This window comes from Danio rerio, chromosome 5 (assembly GCF_052040795.2).
Source record: "Danio rerio strain M-AB ecotype USA chromosome 5, GRCz13ab, whole genome shotgun sequence".
Taxonomy (NCBI): Eukaryota; Metazoa; Chordata; class Actinopteri; order Cypriniformes; family Danionidae; genus Danio; species Danio rerio.
Genome location: NC_141025.1, coordinates 66,608,776 through 66,630,102, shown reverse-complemented (window position 1 = coordinate 66,630,102; position 21,327 = coordinate 66,608,776). Strand labels below are relative to the sequence as shown.

General features: G+C 37.7%; 2 protein-coding genes across 13 annotated transcripts in view; one reads left to right on the top strand and one right to left on the bottom strand.

Annotated features, from left to right (window-relative positions):
* The window catches only part of mcama (melanoma cell adhesion molecule a), a 638,953-nt gene that overhangs the window by 71,512 nt on the left and 546,114 nt on the right, over positions 1 to 21,327 (top strand). The gene's annotated exons all lie outside the window — the stretch shown is intronic.
* clip2 (CAP-GLY domain containing linker protein 2) overlaps positions 1 to 21,327 on the bottom strand; it is an 86,735-nt gene that overhangs the window by 60,839 nt on the left and 4,569 nt on the right. For 3 of the 9 annotated variants that reach the window (XM_087254388.1, XM_087254391.1, XM_087254394.1), the window contains exons 1-2: positions 20,856 to 21,169; positions 20,024 to 20,241 (exon numbers count right to left, since the gene is read on the bottom strand). In XM_087254388.1, the coding sequence (XP_087110514.1) occupies positions 20,024 to 20,138 (115 nt within the window). In that variant the 5' untranslated portion in view covers positions 20,139 to 20,241; positions 20,856 to 21,169. Of the gene's footprint in view, positions 1 to 20,023; positions 20,242 to 20,454; positions 21,170 to 21,327 lie in introns of those variants that run through there. The other 6 variants (XM_087254389.2, XM_087254392.2, XM_087254395.2 and 3 more) reach the window with 3 other exon arrangements.

Sequence of the window (21,327 nt, the reverse complement as noted above, 5' to 3'; positions counted from 1 at the left end):
CGTGCTCCACATCACAACAGATATAGTTTTGACAATTTAGTGTACAACCAACAAATCAACGTTGCTTTCATTTGGAAAATTGCTGTTAAAGGTTCTTACGAAAAGATTTTTTTTAAATAGCCTACATAGCCTAATCTACGAATCAAACAAATCCAATCATTTAGACTACTTTATTTTTGCACAATGATAACTCTCACCAAACTGAGGCTTTGGTTTTATAGCTATATTAACAAACATATATGAAAATTAATGCAATGCTATATGTAAAAACAAAATGATTATATCGTATGCTATAGTAGCCTATGTTTTTAAAGTCAACATATGTGACTTGTTGTTTGTCTCCAATCATTTGCAGCATATGCGCATGAACCGCGAGTGAGAAAATGAAAATGAAAGCATAGAAGCTCTAAGGTAAAATCAGACGCTCAAGATATAATCTTTAAAATAATGACTTCTTGCGTGAAGATGTTCTGTTGTTAATATGTTTTGTATGTTGTTGTTTGCATGTTTAAATAAATCAGTATTTTAAATGCAATCTTTAATGTGTCAGACACAAAATAGACAAATCAATTCTTTTTTTAATAATTAATAAGTTTATATAATTGTGACTCGTTAATGGGTAATATTCAGTTAACCAGCGACGATTGTCATTTGGGAAAATTGAAATGAGCATCCTTACATTCATTCATTAATTTTCTTGTCAGCTTAGGCCCTTTATTAATCTGGGGTCGCCACAGCGGAATGAATTTCCGCCAACTTATCCAGCACGTTTTTACGCAGTGGATGCCCTTCCAGCCGCTGTAATTAGATGGGAAGTTGATCAAACTCAAAAATGTTCTAAAGTTTGTTGTCTTTAAATTAAGTTGAGTCAACTGCAGCGTACTAGAGATAGAATGAGCTGACACATCATGATGTAGCCCAGTACGATGCGATCCTGGATTATCGTCTATTTTGATCCTGGAGCATCATTTTTGTTCTAAAATGTAATTCATACCTATTCCCTACTCCTAAACCCAACATAAATATAAATTATTCCCAAAATCAGAGGGGAATAATAGTTGGATAACAATCACGTAGAAGTGCATTAACCTAACCGTAAACAGTAAATGTATCCCTTCATACTGATTCTGATTATTCTGATTGAAATGTTGTTCCAGGATCAACATAGAGCTTGATCCAGAAACATGTCCCACATCAGGTTAGGACAGGGATGGGCAAACTTGATCCTCGAGGGCCGGCGTCCCTGCAGAGTTTTGTTCCAACACTAGTCAAACACACCTGAACAAACTAATCAGTGTCTTCAAGATTACTTGAACTCTATAGGGAGGTCTGTTTGAATAGGGTTGGAGCTAAACTATGCAGGACACTGGCCCTCCAGGATCAAGTTTGCCCACACCTGGGTTAGGAGATATTATTGACTGGAAATGGAATCCAAGTCTATGATGGATACGTATCAGTTCAAAGGGACACATGAAAACATCCATATTTAGAATGTACAGTATCTTACAGCGCATCTTGTCAACACTTGTTACACAGCTCATTTAACGAACGGCATCAGAACACTTTCATCATTTCACGCATGTCTGGATGTCACTGCAGACTTCATGCAAGACTGAGCAGCACTCTAATTTATGAACAAATCTGGGTCAGTGGGATTCGCGGGGAAATTGTTTATGAACCTGGATGACATCCAGATGTGTCTCTTTTGACACATGCCACTTTCCCCATACTGTTTGAAGGATTCAGTGATGGTGTGTAAGCCACGGTCTTATCATAAGTGTGTGTGGGGGGTTACTACTGGTGGGGGAGGGGATAATGACTGCTTTTGTCTCCCAATTGCTCCAACATGTTCTCTGAGTGATAAACAGTGGTTTAAGATATCTGATGTGAGGAAAATTCTGGGCTTGTTTTCAATCAGAAAACACCCTGATTGAATTTGTTGTTTAGAAGTGGCGAGTAACAACACTGGGTTGCTTTGCCTCATGAGAGCTGAAAGACTGTCTAAGTCGAGAATTTTGGTTGTCATTCAAATATTTTTGAGGTCAGAAGTTTAACACATTGGGACAGATATGTAAACGTCACCTGTGATGGAAATACATGAACAAATCTAGTTTTTGGAGGACAAAAAGCATAGAACACAAAGATGAATACCAATGGTGAGCATAATAGTACTTAATTAATGCAAGAGAACAAACTGGATTGATTCTAATGGGCAAAGCAAGTCCCTGGAATTTTCTGTATTTGAGGTGCATTGATCATTTTTTAATCATTTTTCTAAATTAAAAGTGTTGTTTGGTAGTATGGGGACCAGGGGTCTGTTCTTCGTAGCTCGCTTAAATGATCTAAGGCCGTACTCACACTAGGTACAGTTGCCTCGAACCGGGCCAAAGCACGCTTGTCCCCCCTCCCGTCTCCCCCGACGGCCCGCGCTCACACCACAAACGGGCTTCGGCACGCTTACGTCATCGCTGCTGTGCTGTTCAGTGAGAAGCGCTCTCTCACTCAGCAGCACAGTGGAGATTTCTCTAGTTATATCGTTTCAGTCGTTTGATATGCCGTCAAATATTTCACCAAACAGTCCTTAGGGATGCGGGGACACGCAGTCAGATATTTCACCGAACAGATCCGCCACTTTTGGCGCTCATAAACAATCATAAAGCCCTCGTTCTGCAGGAATGTGGAAGTTTGCTGAAGGTGCGCATCTGTCGTGCAGTGAGGGGTTTGCGTCTTTAATAAACTACGGCAGTTTGCGTTCACTGAACAGTAAGAATTATTAATAAATCCATATGAAACAGTCCCTTAAAAGTCACGTCCCGCTTTCAGTTTCGGGCCCGCTTTCAGTTCCAAAGTGAACCTTGGCTCAGGCACACCTCTTCCAACCAGGCCAGGGCCGGCCAAGTGAACCGTGCTTGAGCCCGATTCAGCACACTCACACTTCTCAAACGATCCGGGAAACGGGCCTGGGCACGGTACGGATGGCATAGTGTTTGTAGGCCCTAAGATGATTTGGCAGATCCTGGATCTGTTCATCTTGATAACTGATCTCTGGCCAATTTGGTTGTTCAAACAAGTTCTTAAGTCAGATTAAAATGTCTGGATGAACTGATCTGAGATCGCTTTGTGTGTTGTGAAGGACTGATCTATTGATCCTCGAAATTATGATCAGCAATGCAACGACTGGCTGATGGCACAGCAGCGTAATGACATCATCTGATTAATATTCAATTAGCCATGTGAGCTAAATTACATAAAATTCGTACTAAACGGTTTGTTAAATAAGATACACAATAACTTTACACCTTGTTGTTGGCTGCATGCTTGGCCCTTTCATGTGTCAAGCAATTAGTTTAGTTTTACAGTTAGAGCGGATTTTCCCTTTTTTAGTAGCCATAGTAGTATTATTGTAGCCGGTTTCTTAATCGGTGTAAAGAATAACTGGATGTTTACTAAAGATTTTGATATTGGTAAAGACGACTGCAACTTTTGTGAAGAATGAAATCACCGTCATATTAAATGTCAAAACATGTTTATGGCTGCATTTATATTATTACTTTTAAAAAAGTCACATGTTGTGCTTGTTTATTATCATACACAAATTGTACTCAAGCGATGTAAAAAGTTAAAATCGATAAGTTTTTTCTTTGCACCACCAAATGGCAGTCTTTGTACTTTCATTTTGGGGGTGCAGATTGCATAAGTTTTATTATATATATATATATATATATATATATATATATATATATATATATATATATATATATATATATATATATATATATATATATATATATATATATATATATATATATATATAACTTTATATGGTTAAAAAATATCTACTGTTTTCCCAATTGTATATAACTACTACTGTAAGAAAATATCAGCATTTGGTACAAACTTTCAGTATTATCTTTGCTAGAAATGACCCAATCTATTCCTGTTTATATGACATGAGCCTGCTCCCGACCAGGTTTGAGCTACCAGAACTGTTGCTTTGACAACAACTCTCGGATCAGTTTTGAAGAACGAAACAATCCTGGATCGTGTCAAATCGTTAATAACCAAATCCAGCTAACCGAGTAATCCACGTAGGAAGAACAGACCCCAGATCTCACTTTACCCAATTGCTGTTTATAAGTATTTACAAAGCACATATCAATGGCTTATTCTGCATCACTATATTCAAGACCCCTCAAATATAGCCCATATCTAAACCTAACTGCAATGACAAATACCTTACTAACTCTTAATTAAAAGTAAATTAGGATCAAAGTGTGTAGTAAATAGTGAATATGTGTGTGCCATACTTAAATGTCACCTGTTTGTATCTCTTTAATCTTTTGGGGGGAAGTCTCCATCATTTAAGGGGTAAAAGTATCTCATTACATAACATGTTACATAGCATAACATAAAGCTAATAAATATAAATCAAACACTTCAAAACGGTAGGTAATTTATGGCATTTAGGGAGAACTACTATAGCCTTGAAACTACATTATATAAATTGAATAAACTTGATAATAATATGCAATTGACAATGCAATTATTTCAATATACTGTTCACACAGAAAAAAAAGTTGCTAAATCACAATTATAACACATATTGCTGGTAAATTTTGCAAATGTGGTCAAGTACACAGTTTTACACAATGTTAAAGAAGAGTTAATTAGCTTCATCGAGGTCAGCGCAGATACTAGGGTTGGGCGATGTCGACCAATTTGGCATGGTTCGATGTCTAAAGCCTGGTTTTAATTTCTGCGTAGATCATGGCTCACACAATGCGTGTAGCTGTGCATTTATACTTCTGGAGCTGTTTGTGTTGCTCTGCAATAACACTTCAGAAACGCTAGCTGGCAGTGAGGTGTTACTGTAGGAATTGGCAGATGTGCAACATCTATAATCAGGAAGTAAACACAAAACAACAGTTTCTTTCTAGACCTCCTTCACGGGACTCCACACATAAACACCCCCACTTACACTCGTCGGCGATACCAAGCCGACCAATTACAGAGCTTGCACTATGCGTCATTGCGACATGTAGTTACATTTTGTGAGATGTCCGCCTCAGCGTCGGCGATGGCTATGCAAAGCATATGCATGCGCTTGACGCACAAGTATAAATCAGCCTTAATGTGAAACATCACAATGAACGATGGCATTGTCATCACAGGCAATTATTTGTAGCCTACTGTTTAAACTACCTGACCTGCATTGTCTTTGTTTTACCCATAACCAAATTATAAATAAATAAAGTACTCACAAAGTATCACCAGTCAATCACTTTTTCCACGGGACTCCAGCATGAATAGGCAGACTGATCTGTGTCATTAGAATGACGTCAACAAACTTGGTTTGTAAAAAAAAAAATATGAACAAACAACATCAACCAACAAACCAACAGTATCTGAGGTTTTCGCTAAATTTACTAAGTACATGCATTAAAGCGAAAGATTGAAGCAGTATACTGACGCTGTTACCTGATAAATTCAAAAGAGTCCTTAGACAGAGACAGGATTAACTAAATATCACGTTAAACAACTATAGTGAGACGCGGTACATCCAGTGGTACATCCTTGGTAAACTGTCCAACGTGCACTGCTCTCTGGGGTTTTGTGTGTATAGTGTGGAAAACGCCAGTGTTGACGTGAATCATTTTCGTTCTAAAATGCCATTTTAAAACTAAGATGTATTAGTGTAAGCGGAGCCTAAGTGTGAATTTTTCGCAAGCGTGTTGCTGCTGCGATGGGGCTGTGGCAGAGGATCGCAATATCAGCTCAGCATTGTAATGTCAATCAGCCATCAGCCACGATGGCATAGTCTATTAACCTAACCCTTAGGGAAAAAAATTTAAAAATAATTTTTACAAAGATTTAAAATTACTAAGGTCTGATCCTTCTAAAGTTAGAGAATTGCTTTTATTCTTCATTTACAATAACTCTTTTTTTTTTTTTTTTTTTTTTTTAAGTAGACCATCACATGTAAAAAAAAAAAACACAATATATAATGCAGTTTGTTGCATGCTGCATAACACCATTCTAATGCAAAATATCCATTAGACATTGGGGCAGCAGTAAAGTACACTCAGTGAAACAGTGCAGTGAAACATAAGAGGGAAAAAGTGTGTCTGTGTGTGCATGTGCCAGGACTGAAGAGAAGTATTGCACGAGCGCTACGCCATGAAGAGAAAAGTAGGCCCATTCAGGAAGTCCCGGCCCATTGCAGGACGTGAGCGGAGGCTCTGGTGCATTGCTTGCCCAAGTGGCAGCGTTGCTACGGTAACAGTATATCAGCGAGAGAGAGACGAAAAAAAAAAGAAAAAGGAGAGATGCAGGAAGAAGGGAAGAACACAAGCCTCACTTCACTATTGTGCCTGCTCTCCTCCTCCCACCATCTCAATCCCATCATTCAGTAGCACAAGCTAACACAATGACCCCAGCTCAGCCTTTAACCACCCTCTGCACACACACAATCTTCTATCAGAAGCCTACTGTGGAGTCTTCAGTCTTGATAACTCCTCCACCTTAAACAGTCCTTTTTGTTTCAGATGAAAATGGAAAAGTATTACCTGTCCTGATGGCAAAAACCCAGTAGAACGGAGCAACATTAAAAGCAATTAAAAGGCTTACCTGTTGGATTGACCAATGGCAGACATAGAGAGTTCTCATAAAACTTGGTTTAAAAAAAATTTATTACAGTGTACTACTGTATTAATTATTCAACCCAGGCTCATTCTGTTTACGTACCCCATATACATTTCTGGATAGAGCAAAATACATTCCAGGTGCTATTTTTTTTGCAGTTTTTGCAAATCCACCAGAGGCCGATGTGTCCGCTTTTTCAGATCTCAAATTTCTCTCGCTAGTGCCATTCGACTGACTGACTGACTGACTAAACCACGGATCCCCCCAAGCTCCCCCTTCCCTTCAACCCAACCAATAGTGTTTTAAAAAGCACCGGTTGACCCGCCCACCCCCTTCCCTAAACCCAACCGACAGTGTTTTAAGAAGCAATCCAAAAAAAGAAAAGCCCTTGTGAGCTTTTACCACGTTTTCAGATTTTACCACATTCTCCCCCTGTTATTTGCTAATTTTTTTTATTTATTTTTTTAGCTTTTGTTTTTGTCTTACCTGCTTTCTGGAACCATTCTTCACTAGACCCAAACCCCGTCGTCACAGTCAACTCCGCTCTGTGTCTCAAGTCCGCCGATGTACGTGTCAAGCTACGGGTCAAACTGGTAACAGCGGAAAAGCTGCCCACACGGACTGTAAGCGGTCAGTTGGTAAGCAAGAAAAGGAAAGCTGTCATACTGTCCCGTAGCGTTCGCTTTAAAGATGAAACGAAGCCAAACGTTCCTCTAGCTACATAATTTACAATCTCCAGAAATGTACATATTTTCAGAATGAGTCTATGTTGAAATTATTACACCATTATTGGTATCATTTTGTGCACAATTTATGAGTCTTGTATAGATATTTTGCTAATTGTATGTTCTGGTAACAAACTACCCATCAAGTTTTCCAACTGAGCCAAATTTTGTGATAAAGGTTGTTACACACCATGCTGACTACAAGCAACTGCAACCCAGCACCTGCATTCTGCACTGACATTAATTCCTTCATTTTCCTTCAGCTTAATTTTTATTACAAAGGATTACACAGCGGAATGAACCACCAACTATTCCAGCATACGTTTCTACTAGTGGTGGGCTGTTATCAGTGTTAACATGCTGCGTTAATGCGAGACTCTTATCGCACGATCAAAAAAAAAAAAATATCACCGTTAATCTATTCTCAAAGTTGGTTTGAGAGCTGGGTCTATTCTACGCAAGATGACTTTCATCTTGATATTTTAGCGCGGATGTATACCTGACCAGTGAGCCGTCTGACAAAAAAAGTGCCCTTCTGAATCAAATCAGCAGGATGTCTTACTTTAACTGCAGTTCAGCAGTTTTACTTTAAATCATGAACATTTTATTCATGCCCTGCAACAAACTGGGGAACCGGAGCTCATTTAGGAAACCCAGGTGAACACAGGGAGAACATGCAAACTCTACACAGAAATGCCAACTGGCACAGCCGGGACTCAAACCAGCGACCTTCTTGCTGTAAGGCGACAGCGCAAGCCACTGAACCAACGTGCCACCCTCTGCACCGACATGTCAAGAAATAATCAATTTCTACAGGTTTCAATATTCTACACTGATGAGCCCTTACATCATGACCACCTGCCTAATAAGCTAGGAAATCTATAGCCCATGAAACGTGATGATGCATTGATTCACTGAGGTGGAAGTAGGTCTACTGGCATCATAATATCTATAACATGTCCTACAGTGCCTGTACACTGGAGATAAAGGGTAATGTAGCGCAAAGCTCCTTTACCTTTAGTCAACCACAAATGTTCATTGGGTTCTCCTCAGGTGAATTTGGAGTGCAAGACATTCTAAATGTTCTTCCAACAAATCCTTGATGATTCTGGCAACCTGGGATGGTACAATATCCTGTTAGTAATGGACATTACTGACAGTAAACACAGCAGCCAAAAATGGGTACACTTAGTCCAACATCTCCATGATTGTGCTTTTAGGAGAATCAGGCATAACATCAAGAAAACACTGATTGTAACACCTGGTTCACGACAGAAAGGCACAGGATCTCAGGATTATCAAAACAAGTATATTTATTGATAACACTTACTCGGAGGAACACATGAAGAACATGGGGTGAAGACCCACCGACAGAGAGAATACCGGACAATGAGTCAATGACACACAGTACTGTAAATACATAGGGGATGTTTAAACAGATTACATACAGGGGTGACAGACAGGTGGAGGTGATGAACATGATTACATGGCGGGAAAACAGAACAAAAGGAGCACATGGTAAAAATAAACACACACGGAAGACACGGGTGTGACACTGACCATATAAAAACCACTGCCACTGACCTGTGTAAGCCCAAACATGCGTCAATAAGCCATAGCCTCGGTTGATAATTATTGAATCTTAACATCGTTTTGAATCTTGATTGATTGGACATCTTCAACAGTTGTTGTCAACAGCATGCAGATAGCATGAGGATCCAGCCGGCTACACAGGCCAAAATTCGAAGGATGCATTTAATTGTGTGCTATGACACATTGCCCTGGTCACCACTGTTGTAGCTGCTGCTGATTTGATGCACTTCTGTCGATTTGACCAATGTATGATGATTTCCACCACCTTCTGACATCAATGAACTGAGGATAATGATGTTGTGCATTTATACTTGTGTTTTGTTTGTGTTGCTCTGCAATAACACTTCTCAAACACTAGCTGGCAGTGAGTTCTTATGTCTTATGTGTCGAGTTTCTTCAAGGGGTGTTTTAGTTTTTCTGAAAGCTACCTTTCTGTACAAGTATCTTAAATCGTTCATTCTGAGACGGGAAACAGGCAAACATGCAACAACTTTAATCATATAGGTAAACACAAAACAAAAGTTGCAACTGGAGCTCCTTCATGGGACATGACACTTGTAAACAGTCACTCCAACAGGTTCGCACGGCTTTCTGCCCTGCCCACACTTATCAGCGATACCAAGTCAACCAAGTATAGAGCTTGCACTACGCGCCATCGTGACGTGTAGTTACATTTTTAGAAGTCCGCATCGACGTCAGCCACGGCTAGAGTAATGCAACCATGCAAAAGCTGCTCCGGACCATAAGTGTAGACTCAATGCAGAAGTATAAATTAGCCTTAAACATGACCAAAATGAACACAAAAAAGTTTCTGTTTGCCTGCCACAACTCTGTTACCATTATTGACTGTCACAGTGATGATGTAAAACTTTTGCCCATTTCCCTTTTTAATGAGCACGGTGGCACAGTGGGTAGCATGATCGCCTCACAGCAAGAAGGTTGCTGGTTCGAGTCCCAGCTGGGTCAGTTGGCATTTCTGTGTAGAGTTTGCAATGTTCATGTGGGTTAGGTGGCGACCCCTGATTATTAAAGGGACTAAGTTGAAAAGAAAAAGAATGTATGAATAAATGAATTAAATAAATGAGCATTGACAGTCTGGTATTAATGGCAGCTAAGATCTCACAACGTGACAAAGAATTGATATAAATTCTAAAAGTGTGCACCCCATTTCACACATTTTGCAAATACTGAAATATTCCTCTGATACTGGGTCAAGCTGTAGTCTTTGATGACAGGTTTGTTCACAGACAGCCAATTCATCACATGCATAGTTACTAAGCATTTTAAATGGCCAGGCCCATTGGCATTTGATTTAATTCTATATATACTGCATTTAGGATCTGCCTTGTTAAAAAACATATATTCTAATCATGATAAAGAGCAAATTTGAAGCGGGTCACACACCTGACAAGAAGTACTGTACCAAATCACACTGGGTCATGTCACATCCTAAAAATATGGATATTTACTCAAGCACAGTTTTTCCACGAATGACCATGAAGCATTAAACTGCTTCGCCTTACAGTGCTGAAATTTAAACAATATTTTCATCTTGTTTTACATTTGAACAACTAAAGTTAATGCTTAAGTCTAATAAACTAACTATATTCTGATCATAAAACAAGTACTACACTATCACAGTGGTGTTAAAGGAACCTCATGGGCTGAAGAAACGTATGTTATAAACAAGTTGGACAATGAAACTGAAACTCAATTTAGTGTTGGGTTTCATTGCTAAATTTGATCAGCTTGGTGGCCAATCTTCATTGACTGCACATTAGTAAGAGCAGAGTGTGAAGGGTTAATTAGAGTAATAGTACAGTTTTGCTTAAAATGTCGCAATGGACACAACATTATGGGTGACATATCGGAGTTTAAAAGAGAACGCAGTGCATCTGTGACCAAGAGAGCAAGTCTTTGTGATGTATCAAGAGCCTTGGAATCCAGAGTAATGTCAGCAAACCACCAAGAAGAATGAACCACATCAAACAGTAGTAATGCTGTGGTCACACTAGTTTGAGCATGCGAAATTCTGTTGTATGACGCTGCAAAAAGGGGCGGGATTAAACAAGATGATTAGACATTAAAAAGCGAGCGATTGGTCTATATGTAAAATTTACGTCCAGAGAGGTCATGTTTTGATCATCGATTATTCTCACGCAATCATGTGATGCGATTTCGCAGGTCAGAGTTCACTAAGCTTAAACTTTCCAATGCAGCAAACTGCAAAAAAAACGTGCTTGTGCTTCCAGTCTGACGCATTCATGTCCATATACATGGAAGTCTATAGGGAGAAAATTACAGTGTGACCGCAGCTTCACTGTGGCTGCAGGAGGAAGCTGTCTGAAAGGGATGTCTGGGTGCTAATTCAGATTGTATAAAAAAACATAAAATCACAGCTTTACAACTCATAGCAAAATTAAATCAATTAATGTCTTCGTTAACATTTACTTTCACCCTTTTTACCCATACATAATAAAAATTAAAATGTGATCTGAAAAATTAAACACTTATGCCAGCTAATCAGAATGTGATTTCATCTGTTTTTTAGTCTATATTATTATCCGTTACACACTGTGTAAATGATCCGATAACAGTCTGACTGAAGCTGTGATAAACTGAAAAAACTACAAACAACAATATAGATTAGAGATTGGAGAAAACAAAATATCCTAAAATAAAAAAAAAACTTGACATGCGTTTGTGTTTGAACCAACGTGCTACTCATTTCCTGTTCCAGGGCTTCATATGTAAGAAATCTTCTGGAAAACATTAGTTTTAGGAGTGTACAAAGCCACAGTCTGTGGGTGGCTGACATGCCATTTTACAATGGCACAGATTGAAAACAAAACATACTGAACCATTCAAATGATGCTTGTTGTTGTTGTTTTTGTACCATGACCCTAAGTTGCTATAATTTATTTTCAAATATTTTATCCTCCTTACACTGGCTGCCTGTTAAGTTTCGTATTGAATTTAAAATATTACTTCTCACCTATAAAGCTCTAAATAATCTAGCTCCTGTTTATCTAACCAACCTTCTGTCTCGCTACAAACCAACTCGCTCTTTAAGATCTCAAAATTCAGGGCTTCTGGTAGTACCTAGAATAGTAAAATCAAGTAAAGGAGGTCGAGCCTTCTCTTTCATGGCTCCTACACTCTGGAATAGCCTTCCTGATAACGTCCGAGGCTCAGACACACTCTCCCAGTTCAAAACTAGATTAAAGACCTATCTGTTTAGTAAAGCATACACTCAATGCATCACCTAGCGGGTTCAACACAGGCTTCTGCATCTTGCTTATATACACGATGAACAGCAGCTATGCTAATTATTCTCTTTATTCTCTATTTTTACCTGGGGATACTCATCCCGAGGTCCTCAGATTATGCGGAGTCACTGATTGGATCCAAGACCAGCGACGTGATGATCCCAAGGATTCCATATCCGGGACCAGGCCATATCCTGAGCTGCTGCTGCGCTGATGGTCGTAGGGAGTTGAGAACATGAGTCTGATTCCAGCGACGCTCCAGGGACAGACGAGTCTTCGCTGAGGCCATCTTCCTGCCTAAACCACGGCGAATGAAGCTCTGCACAAGACTTTTGGCCAGCGGAGAAATTAAAATGGTCATGCCCAACTGAGTCTGGTTCCCTCAAGGTTTTTTTCTTCACTCCCATCAGGTGAAGTTTTTTTTCCCTCTCCGCTGTCGCCACTGCCTCGCATGGTTCAGGATTGGTAGAGCTACACATCGATGAATTGGCTCTTCAGTGTTTGAACTCTCAGTAATGATTAAATCACACTGAACTGAGCTAAACTGAACTGAACTGAACTTAAACACTAAAACCTGAACCACACTGTTCCAGTTACTATGACCATTTATGTGAAGCTGCTTTGACACAATCTACATTGTAAAAGCGCTATACAAATAAAGCTGAATTGAATTGAATTGAAATATAATATAATGTTCAATGGATATATGTTCAGGAATACTGCTTTTGCAATAACCTCTAAAATGAAGAATAATGCTTGGTTTTGTTATCCATGACAAAAGTAGACTTTAGAGTAGATTATGATTTCTGCAATCTGAAAATTACTTAATTAAACAGCTTAATTCTAAAAAAATGTAATGAATAAATCAAAAGCACTACTACAAGACTAATTGTGATGTAAACCTTTGCCAGTGATTATGAAATAAATCTAAAAAAGAAGTGTCGAGGAATGGTGCTGTTTCAAGTGCTACATACTACTACTACATAATAGTGAAGCATGCATTTGACTCATGGTGTTGCTCACCATCTGCTGCCTCACTGTTTGAGGAAAAAACTATCATCATATCAAGAAACTCGAAAGTCTTCATGACAACCCATCAAATAAAAATGTGGCTAAAGCAAAGAAACTGAAATAGCAATATAGAGATATTATCTATATAACATAAAGAGTATACTTTTCAAAGCAATAATCATAATTAATACATTAAAAATGGTAAGGAACGATCTCATGTTTATTAGTAGTAATAAAAACAACATGACAAAATTTTAATTTGTTTCTTAAATGTTCCTAAAAATGTTTTACTGCAATTGCAAAATATTAAAATCTGTAAGATTCATTTCCAATTTAGAAACAAAATGGAATCCAGAAAAGTTAAAACAGTAAAAAAATGTTAATGTATAACTAAATATGAAATTAATTAATTAAATAACTGATAATTGGGCGGAAAAGTGGCTCAGTGGTTAGCACTGTCACCTCACAGCAAGAAGGTTGCTGGTTCGAGTCCCAGCTGGGCCAGTTGGCAATTCTGTGTGGAGTTTGCATGTTCTCCCCGTGCTGGCGTGGGTTTCCTCCAGGTGCTCCTGTTTCCACAACCTCCGGTTCAGTCCAAACACATGTGCTATAGGTGAATTGGATGAACTTAACTGGCCATAGGTGTATGAGTGTGTGTGTGAATGAGTGTGTATAGGTGTTTCCTAGTATATAGACCATTTTGAGGGATGTAAACGAAAACAATGGTCCCAAAGTATTTCCTGTTGTACATTTTTTAATTTCTACAGCATCCAAGAATCCAAAAAGAGCCCCATATTAATAAATAATGTTATGATAGCTGTTTTAACATTAAGTTATGATTGAATTGCCCCTTGTTACAGTTATGTAATAGTTTGATAACAAGCTGGAAATGTTCAAGGGCCAATGACATGATCACATAGAAATGGTCTATAAAATCTGTGATGACAAAAGATATAGACATACGTTATATTGCAGTCATTAAGTATTGATTAGCTACTTGATGTTAATTGTCGGTGGGACATCTCATACTAAAAGGAAAACAACTGAACAAAAATTATTGTAGTATAGCATGAGTCTTTATATTTTAGTAAATAAATAAGTTAATATTTAGCCTTTTTTCTAAAAAAAAAAAAATGCATTTTGATTTAACTTTGTAAAGTGAACAATGTTTAGCAAATAAGACATACAGACTGAAATCTCAGCCTAATTTGATTAATCAGCTTAAATCTGCGTTCTCTAAATAAATAAACAAACCATAACCATGGCATTATTAGAAAAAAAATACTTGGTAAACCATTCATTAATTTACTTTTGGTTTAGTCCCTTTATTCATCAGGGGTCACCACAGCGTAATGAACCTCCAACTTATCCAGCAATTGTTATTCACAGTGGATGCCCTTCCAGCTGCAACCCAGTATTGGTGAACACCCATGCACAATCATTCAAACACATACACTACGACCAATTTAGTTTATTCAATTCACCTATAGTGCACGTCTTTGGACTACGGAGGAAAACCCACGCCAACACGGGGAGAACAAACTCCACACAGAAATCCCAGAACTCGAATCAGTGACCTTCTTGTCATGCTAACCACTGAGCCACCGTGTCGCCAATACTTCACTATATAATGTCAAAATTTGTACTATTTATAATTGATGATTCACCTCTTAAACAATGGTTCAATTAAAAAAAAACTTTAGATTTTCTGAAAAAAATGTTCACCCATGTGTTTAATAATCTGCTCTGCATCTGTGATACGGGACGCTTTGTTTTGAGCAGCTGCTCTTCGTTTATGATGTTAGTCAGGATTTTTCCATTCGGCTCATCCACAACGGTGAAATATTATCCATCTGTTACCATAATGGAAGTCAAGGTGAGTGATAACGAATCCAAGTTAAACACACATGCGCACACACACAGAGCAATCAATTAAGACAAATACTTTCTGAAAAAAAAAGATACCAGCTGAAATATTTGCATTCCAGAAGTCACATTTAGCCCTAACCACACACTCTTTTTTTTTTCTAGATCCTTACATTTCTCGTATTATAGATGGACATTATTAAACTACAGGACAAAACATGTTATTGTGGTGTGAATGCTTTTTTTAAAAAGGCCAGGCTACCACATTTCACCCACACAATTAAGAAAATCATGAGCTGCTTTTATTAAACAAAACATACTAGAAGAAAAACAAAAAGGGAAATCACTTTTAAGATGGTACAGTAAAATTACTTTTGCTTGACTATGTGTGATGAAGAAATAGTACAACTAGTTTTACTGCACTTCCTGCTACGAACAAAGCATTCCACAGTCTAGTCGAACCACGACACCCTTCTGGGTGACACACAAACTAATGTAAATAACATGGTCTGGTCTCGTTTGCGGCTGGATGCGAGGTCAGGCACGTCACCGAGGAAGGGATTAGCTCACTGTGATTTATGTAACCAATGTCTGTGTCACCGGTGTCAGCGCTTGTCATCAGATTCGAAAGAGAATTGACCACATTAATCACAATAAACCACAACTCGGGTCAAACCGTCAAGGGTTAAAGTGATATGCTGCCATTGATCTTCACATGTCATCAATTGTTTTGCTAAAAAAAAAAAGCTTGTGTGTAGTTTGAAGGATTATGTTACACTACCCCTTAAAAGTGTGAGGTCAGTACAACTTTTTGGCATTTAATATATTATTCAGAGATGTATTTATGTAAGAAATATCTATAATAAACATGAATAGTACTACAAAAAATGTATTTTATTAAAAGTACATATTGAATATTTTACAATTTTATTCTACTAAATTCAGTTTTCAGTATTTCTTCAGTGTCTGATTTATTTTCTTTTTATCATATTGTGGATAGGCATGTGCCGGTAGAACATTCAGACGGTATGATAATCTTCGATAAAAATATCACGGTATCAAGGTATTGTAATTACTGCGCATTATATAAAAATATAAAGAGTTTAGAAGCAAAAATCTCAATCATATATTTTCTTCTAAAATTTGCATATTTTCCTGTGTGTAGGCTCAGTAATTTTACTCTTATAGTGATGAATAAGCTTTTTATTGCCTTTAAAGTGAAACAGGAAAACATTTCAGACGCCATTAAGAGGTTTTTGCATGTCAACTCTTTGTATGTTTTAAATTAATTAATTAATTAATTGACCACAACTTAGGCTAAACAGTTAAGGATTAAAGCGATATGCTGGCATTGATCTTTACATATCATCCACAGTATTCCTAAAAAAAAAAGCTTGTGTGTGGTTAAAGAATGATTATGTCACATTACAGTTTAAAACAGTAATTTTAAACGGTACAGTTTAAACGAGTTTTTTTGTGTTTAATATATTATTCAAAGTTGAATATTAAAAATATCTATAATAAAACATGAATAGTACTACAATAAAGAATTATTTTATTAAAAAATACATATTGAATATTTTACAATTTTATCCTACTTCTTGCTGAAATTCAGTTTTGTGTTTTCCAGTGTATGATTTACCTTCTTTTTATCGTATGGATAGGCATGGGCCGGTATTAGATTCAGATGGTATGATAACCTTCGATAAATATATCACGGTATCATAGAATTGTGATTACTGTGCAATATATGAGAATATGTAGAGTTTAGATGCAAAAACCTCAATGATATATTTTCTTCTCCTGTGTGTAGGCTCAGTAATTTTACTTTTATAGTAACAAATAAGTTCTTTTCATTGCCTTTAAAGTGAAATAACTGAATAACATAGGAGGCTGAGAAAAATGTTACATATAGGAGAACATTTCAGACAGAATTTACAGGTTTTTGCATGTTAACTCTTCATATGTTCTTTTTAAATGTCTGGGTAAAAAAAATAATAATAAATTTTTACGCATTAAACACAATATATTTAATTTAAGAAACATTTCAAATATTATGCAACAGTAAAAACTCAGACTAAATAATTTAAATAAGACTTCTGCTGTCTTCATTAGTTTCAAAGACAGATTTTTTTATGACTTGAGCAGGCATTGTTTGATTTCTTTCTTTTCTTTGGATATAAAGTATGCCATCAGAAAGTTCAGGTCCAGCATGCTCGTATGCAACTTATTTTTCAAATATGAATCTAGGCTGAGCAGTAGCTTTTGATGTGGAGGGTCCTTTAAAAAAATTAAAATTACAAATACCTTGAAACGATATCACAGAAAATTTTAATGCCTTAAAACCTTAAATTTTCCAAACCACGGTAAACCTTAAAACTGGTCATCATCACATGCCTAATTGTGGAAACATATGTAAAAAAAAATTTTCATTAATATTAAAAGATGTATAAAAGTATACATTTGTTACATAAAACATAAAAACCAACTCTAGCAACATTTTAGCTAACATCTCTATCTCTATTGGAGGTGTCAGTATGGTTAAAAACACTACAGTATTTACTACTAATTACTATAGTTTCATGTGGGTGTCTGACAACTGAAAATAGATCTGGTAGCACATAACGCAGCCTCTGTTACTTTTTACCTTGCACTCTTTTGTTAACATTTATTATTATTTATTTAGGATATGCATTTTCACATTCTGAATCCAGTGCCTAATTATATGAATAGTTCACATGACTATCATTAAATGAAATATTCTTAAGAATACAATTTTATGTGTTCTTTAGAAGAGTGTACTTGCATTGTGATGATATTACATTGTCATTCTGGCATTATATGATGAGCGGCATAAAATAGTCATAAAATGACATTGATGATAATATAATATCATTTATCACAATATATTTTGGTGCAATATATTGTAAAACCAAATACAGAAATTGTGACAGGTCAAGTTAAATCAGTACAGTGATGATTTTAGATATTAAACACATTTCACTGTTCATTCATTCATTCATTTTCTTGTTGGCTTAGTCCCTTTATTAATCCGGGGTCACCACAGTGGAATGAACCGTCAACTTATTCAGCACGTTTTTATGCAGCGGATCCCCTTCCAGGCAAACATACACACTACGGACAATTTAGCCTACCCAATTCACCTGTACTGCATGTCTTTGGACTGTGGGGGATAGGGTTGTAACAATATACCGGTATGACGGTTTACCACGATTTGAACGTGCACGATTATCATACCATGAACAATTGCATATCAACGGTTTTAACCCTTAAAGACCGAGACAGCCGCCCGCGGCTAAAAATAAGTATTGCTCTTAAATGTTTAATAACTTTTGATCCGCTGATCCGACTCATACAATTCAAAGATTGGCATAAAGAAGAGAATCTCAGCTTTCCAGTGCTGTATCACATAACATTCGCGGACTTTCAGAGGCTCCGGAATCAGTGCGGTTACGTCATCAAAATTTGACAACGCTGATTTGACAAAGAAACGCTCGTCACTGTGTCTCCGGACAAATCAGACATGATACATTGATGCATTGTCCCTCCTCCATGCCCAGATTGGTTCAAACTCGCTATATTACAACCAATAAGCATAGGTTTCACTTTTGTTTGTGGACCAAGCTTTTTGAACAACACGGAATGAGAGAAAGGCATACATTTATGCGTGGCTAAATAAAACGCAAAACAAAAAAGTTTTGCATGAAATAATTCTCATACTAAGTACTTTTGCATGCACAGCAGCACAGAAACATGACAAAACAGTGACACAGCAAAGACGAACTGCTGCTCTGTTTTCAAAAGACGCAAATGAAGGTGCAGCTGTTTATCTGCATTGCAGACAACCATTTCCAAATCCATATCCACAGACAACCATATCCATGCTGGCACATAAAACCTAAGGATGTTCCATATTGAATCTAGTTTCGTTATGTAACTATTTATAGTATAGTAAATATTTACTATTTATCTATTTTTTACTGAGGATTTGCACCATGTTTATTTGGACTTTATTTGGACTTTGACACATTATTTATTATTTTCTTATTTTTTTTATTTGTTCATTGTAAGTGGTGTTGTTTATAGTAACTAAAAATATATTATTTGGAAAAAGTCAAATTTGCTTCACTGTTCTATTATTTTGTAACATTTGTAACATACCGTATACCGCGAAACCGTCAAACCGTGGTATTGTTTTAGACGATTATCATACCGTGAAAAATTCATACCGTTACAACCCTAGTGGGGGAAACCAAAGCACCCAGAGGAAACCCATGCAAACGCAGGGAGAACATGCAAACTCCACACAGAAACGCCAACTGAGCCAAGGTTCGAACCAGTGACCTTCTTGCTGTGAGGCGACAGCAATACCTACTGCGCCACTGCGTCACCTACATTCCACTGTTGTACATTGTAATATATTATTGTATTCCACATAATACCACTGCATCACATCCAAAAAGGCATAATATAACTAACATATTACTAGCAACACCTTAATCTGCAGCCATAGCATTCAAAAGAAGATGACAGATCACTTGCTTCAATAATTTCATAATTTAAGTTTGTTTATTATAGGCTCTCAGCGTTATTTAATGCATTCTATCATGCTTAAATCCAGTGTTGTTATTAATGAATACTATTTAAAAAAACTTAATTTCACTGAAACACCGTTAAAAATCAAATATAAAAACTTTTACAATCAAAATAAATTACTTAAATTAAAATGAAGATATACAGACATTTTAAATGTGCAAACAAAACTGCTACGTTGAAAAATCAACAACAGTGGAGAAAAAAAATAAAAAATTCTGCAGATTCTGTCTGGGCCTAATGATGTGTAATTTGATGAGATATATCACAGAGGGTCTGGAGGCACAGAAGTAGCTGACTTACCTTCTTTTTGAGTCGCAGGACTGGTTAAGGGGCCAGCGGTTGTTCGTCCTACTGGACTGGCGTGTTTGGGACCCCTGCCAGGGATCTTCAAGCCACTGGACTTTAGCATGTTCATTATGTCCACTGGTGAAACTTCAAGTTTCGCAGCTTATTAAGGGTTTACACTGAGGCACTAAATATGAGGATGGCGGATATCCCTCTCCATTCTACCTGCGGGACTGAAGACAAACAAGCATAATAATGAGCATTTAAAACGCACAGCCCAAAAACACAAACCCCATTAACAGGGTGCAGTTTTGCTAAATGAATGGCCTTGAATGGCCCATGCCAGTCCATAAACAGGAGCCACAGCATCAATAACGTGATGCTTCAGGGCAAAGGAGGACACAAAAAAACACATCTTATCATCTGCAACAATGTATCCAACATACAAATCCCGTGAATGCGTTGTATGCCCAAAGGAAACACCTCCTGATAGATAATGCAGTGATATAGCAAGGTCATTCTAGCATATCAGTGAAATGAGACCCATTATGTACACTGAGGTCGGCAGTTTCGATATGCTGTCATCACCGCTGGCTTTCAAACCGCGAATTACCTCTGTAAAATAACTCAATACGCGAATTTCATTTCAAAATATAGACAAATTCAGCGTAAAACCGTAGCATTTTTTGCTAAAAGCAGCGGAAGTTTAGCGTGTTGGCTCATTTGTTCGCCCTGGACTCCGGGCTCTATTGTTTTGGCTCTTCACTGCGGCGTGCTCGCGACCGTCTCTTCACGCCCCTGTCAAGCGACACAATCGCGAACTGCTCTCTCAAATGCCACTATTTACCTTATGAAGTCCAAATCCGGTGTGGTATAAATAAGTCTTTGCCGGCGAACTTCAGATGGTGTGTGTAGGGATGGCTCTGTCGGCTTCCCGGCATGAGATTTGTCAGCGTCTGCCACTCCCTTCACTCTCGCTCTCTTTCTCACTCACTCCCTCTCTCTCTCCCACACGGATGCGAAAAATATGGATGCTGAGCTAAAGCTGGCGGCGGGAGTGGGACAGGATGCAAGGCTCACAGGCAGAGGCACATATTTAGGAAAGCTCTTTTAGGTAAATGCCATGAATGTGTGCCAGTGGTGAGCAAATGGCTCTTGAATAGATGAGGGTCATAAAGCAGGGAGGGAAGCCTCCAGGCAGGGGGGCTGCTTAAGCGATGCCCGATTTGTGAATCGTTCTTATGAGTCGATTCTTTTTTTGGAATTGGCTGAACAACAGTGATGTGAATGATTCATTCACGAATCGAACTGAACTCGTT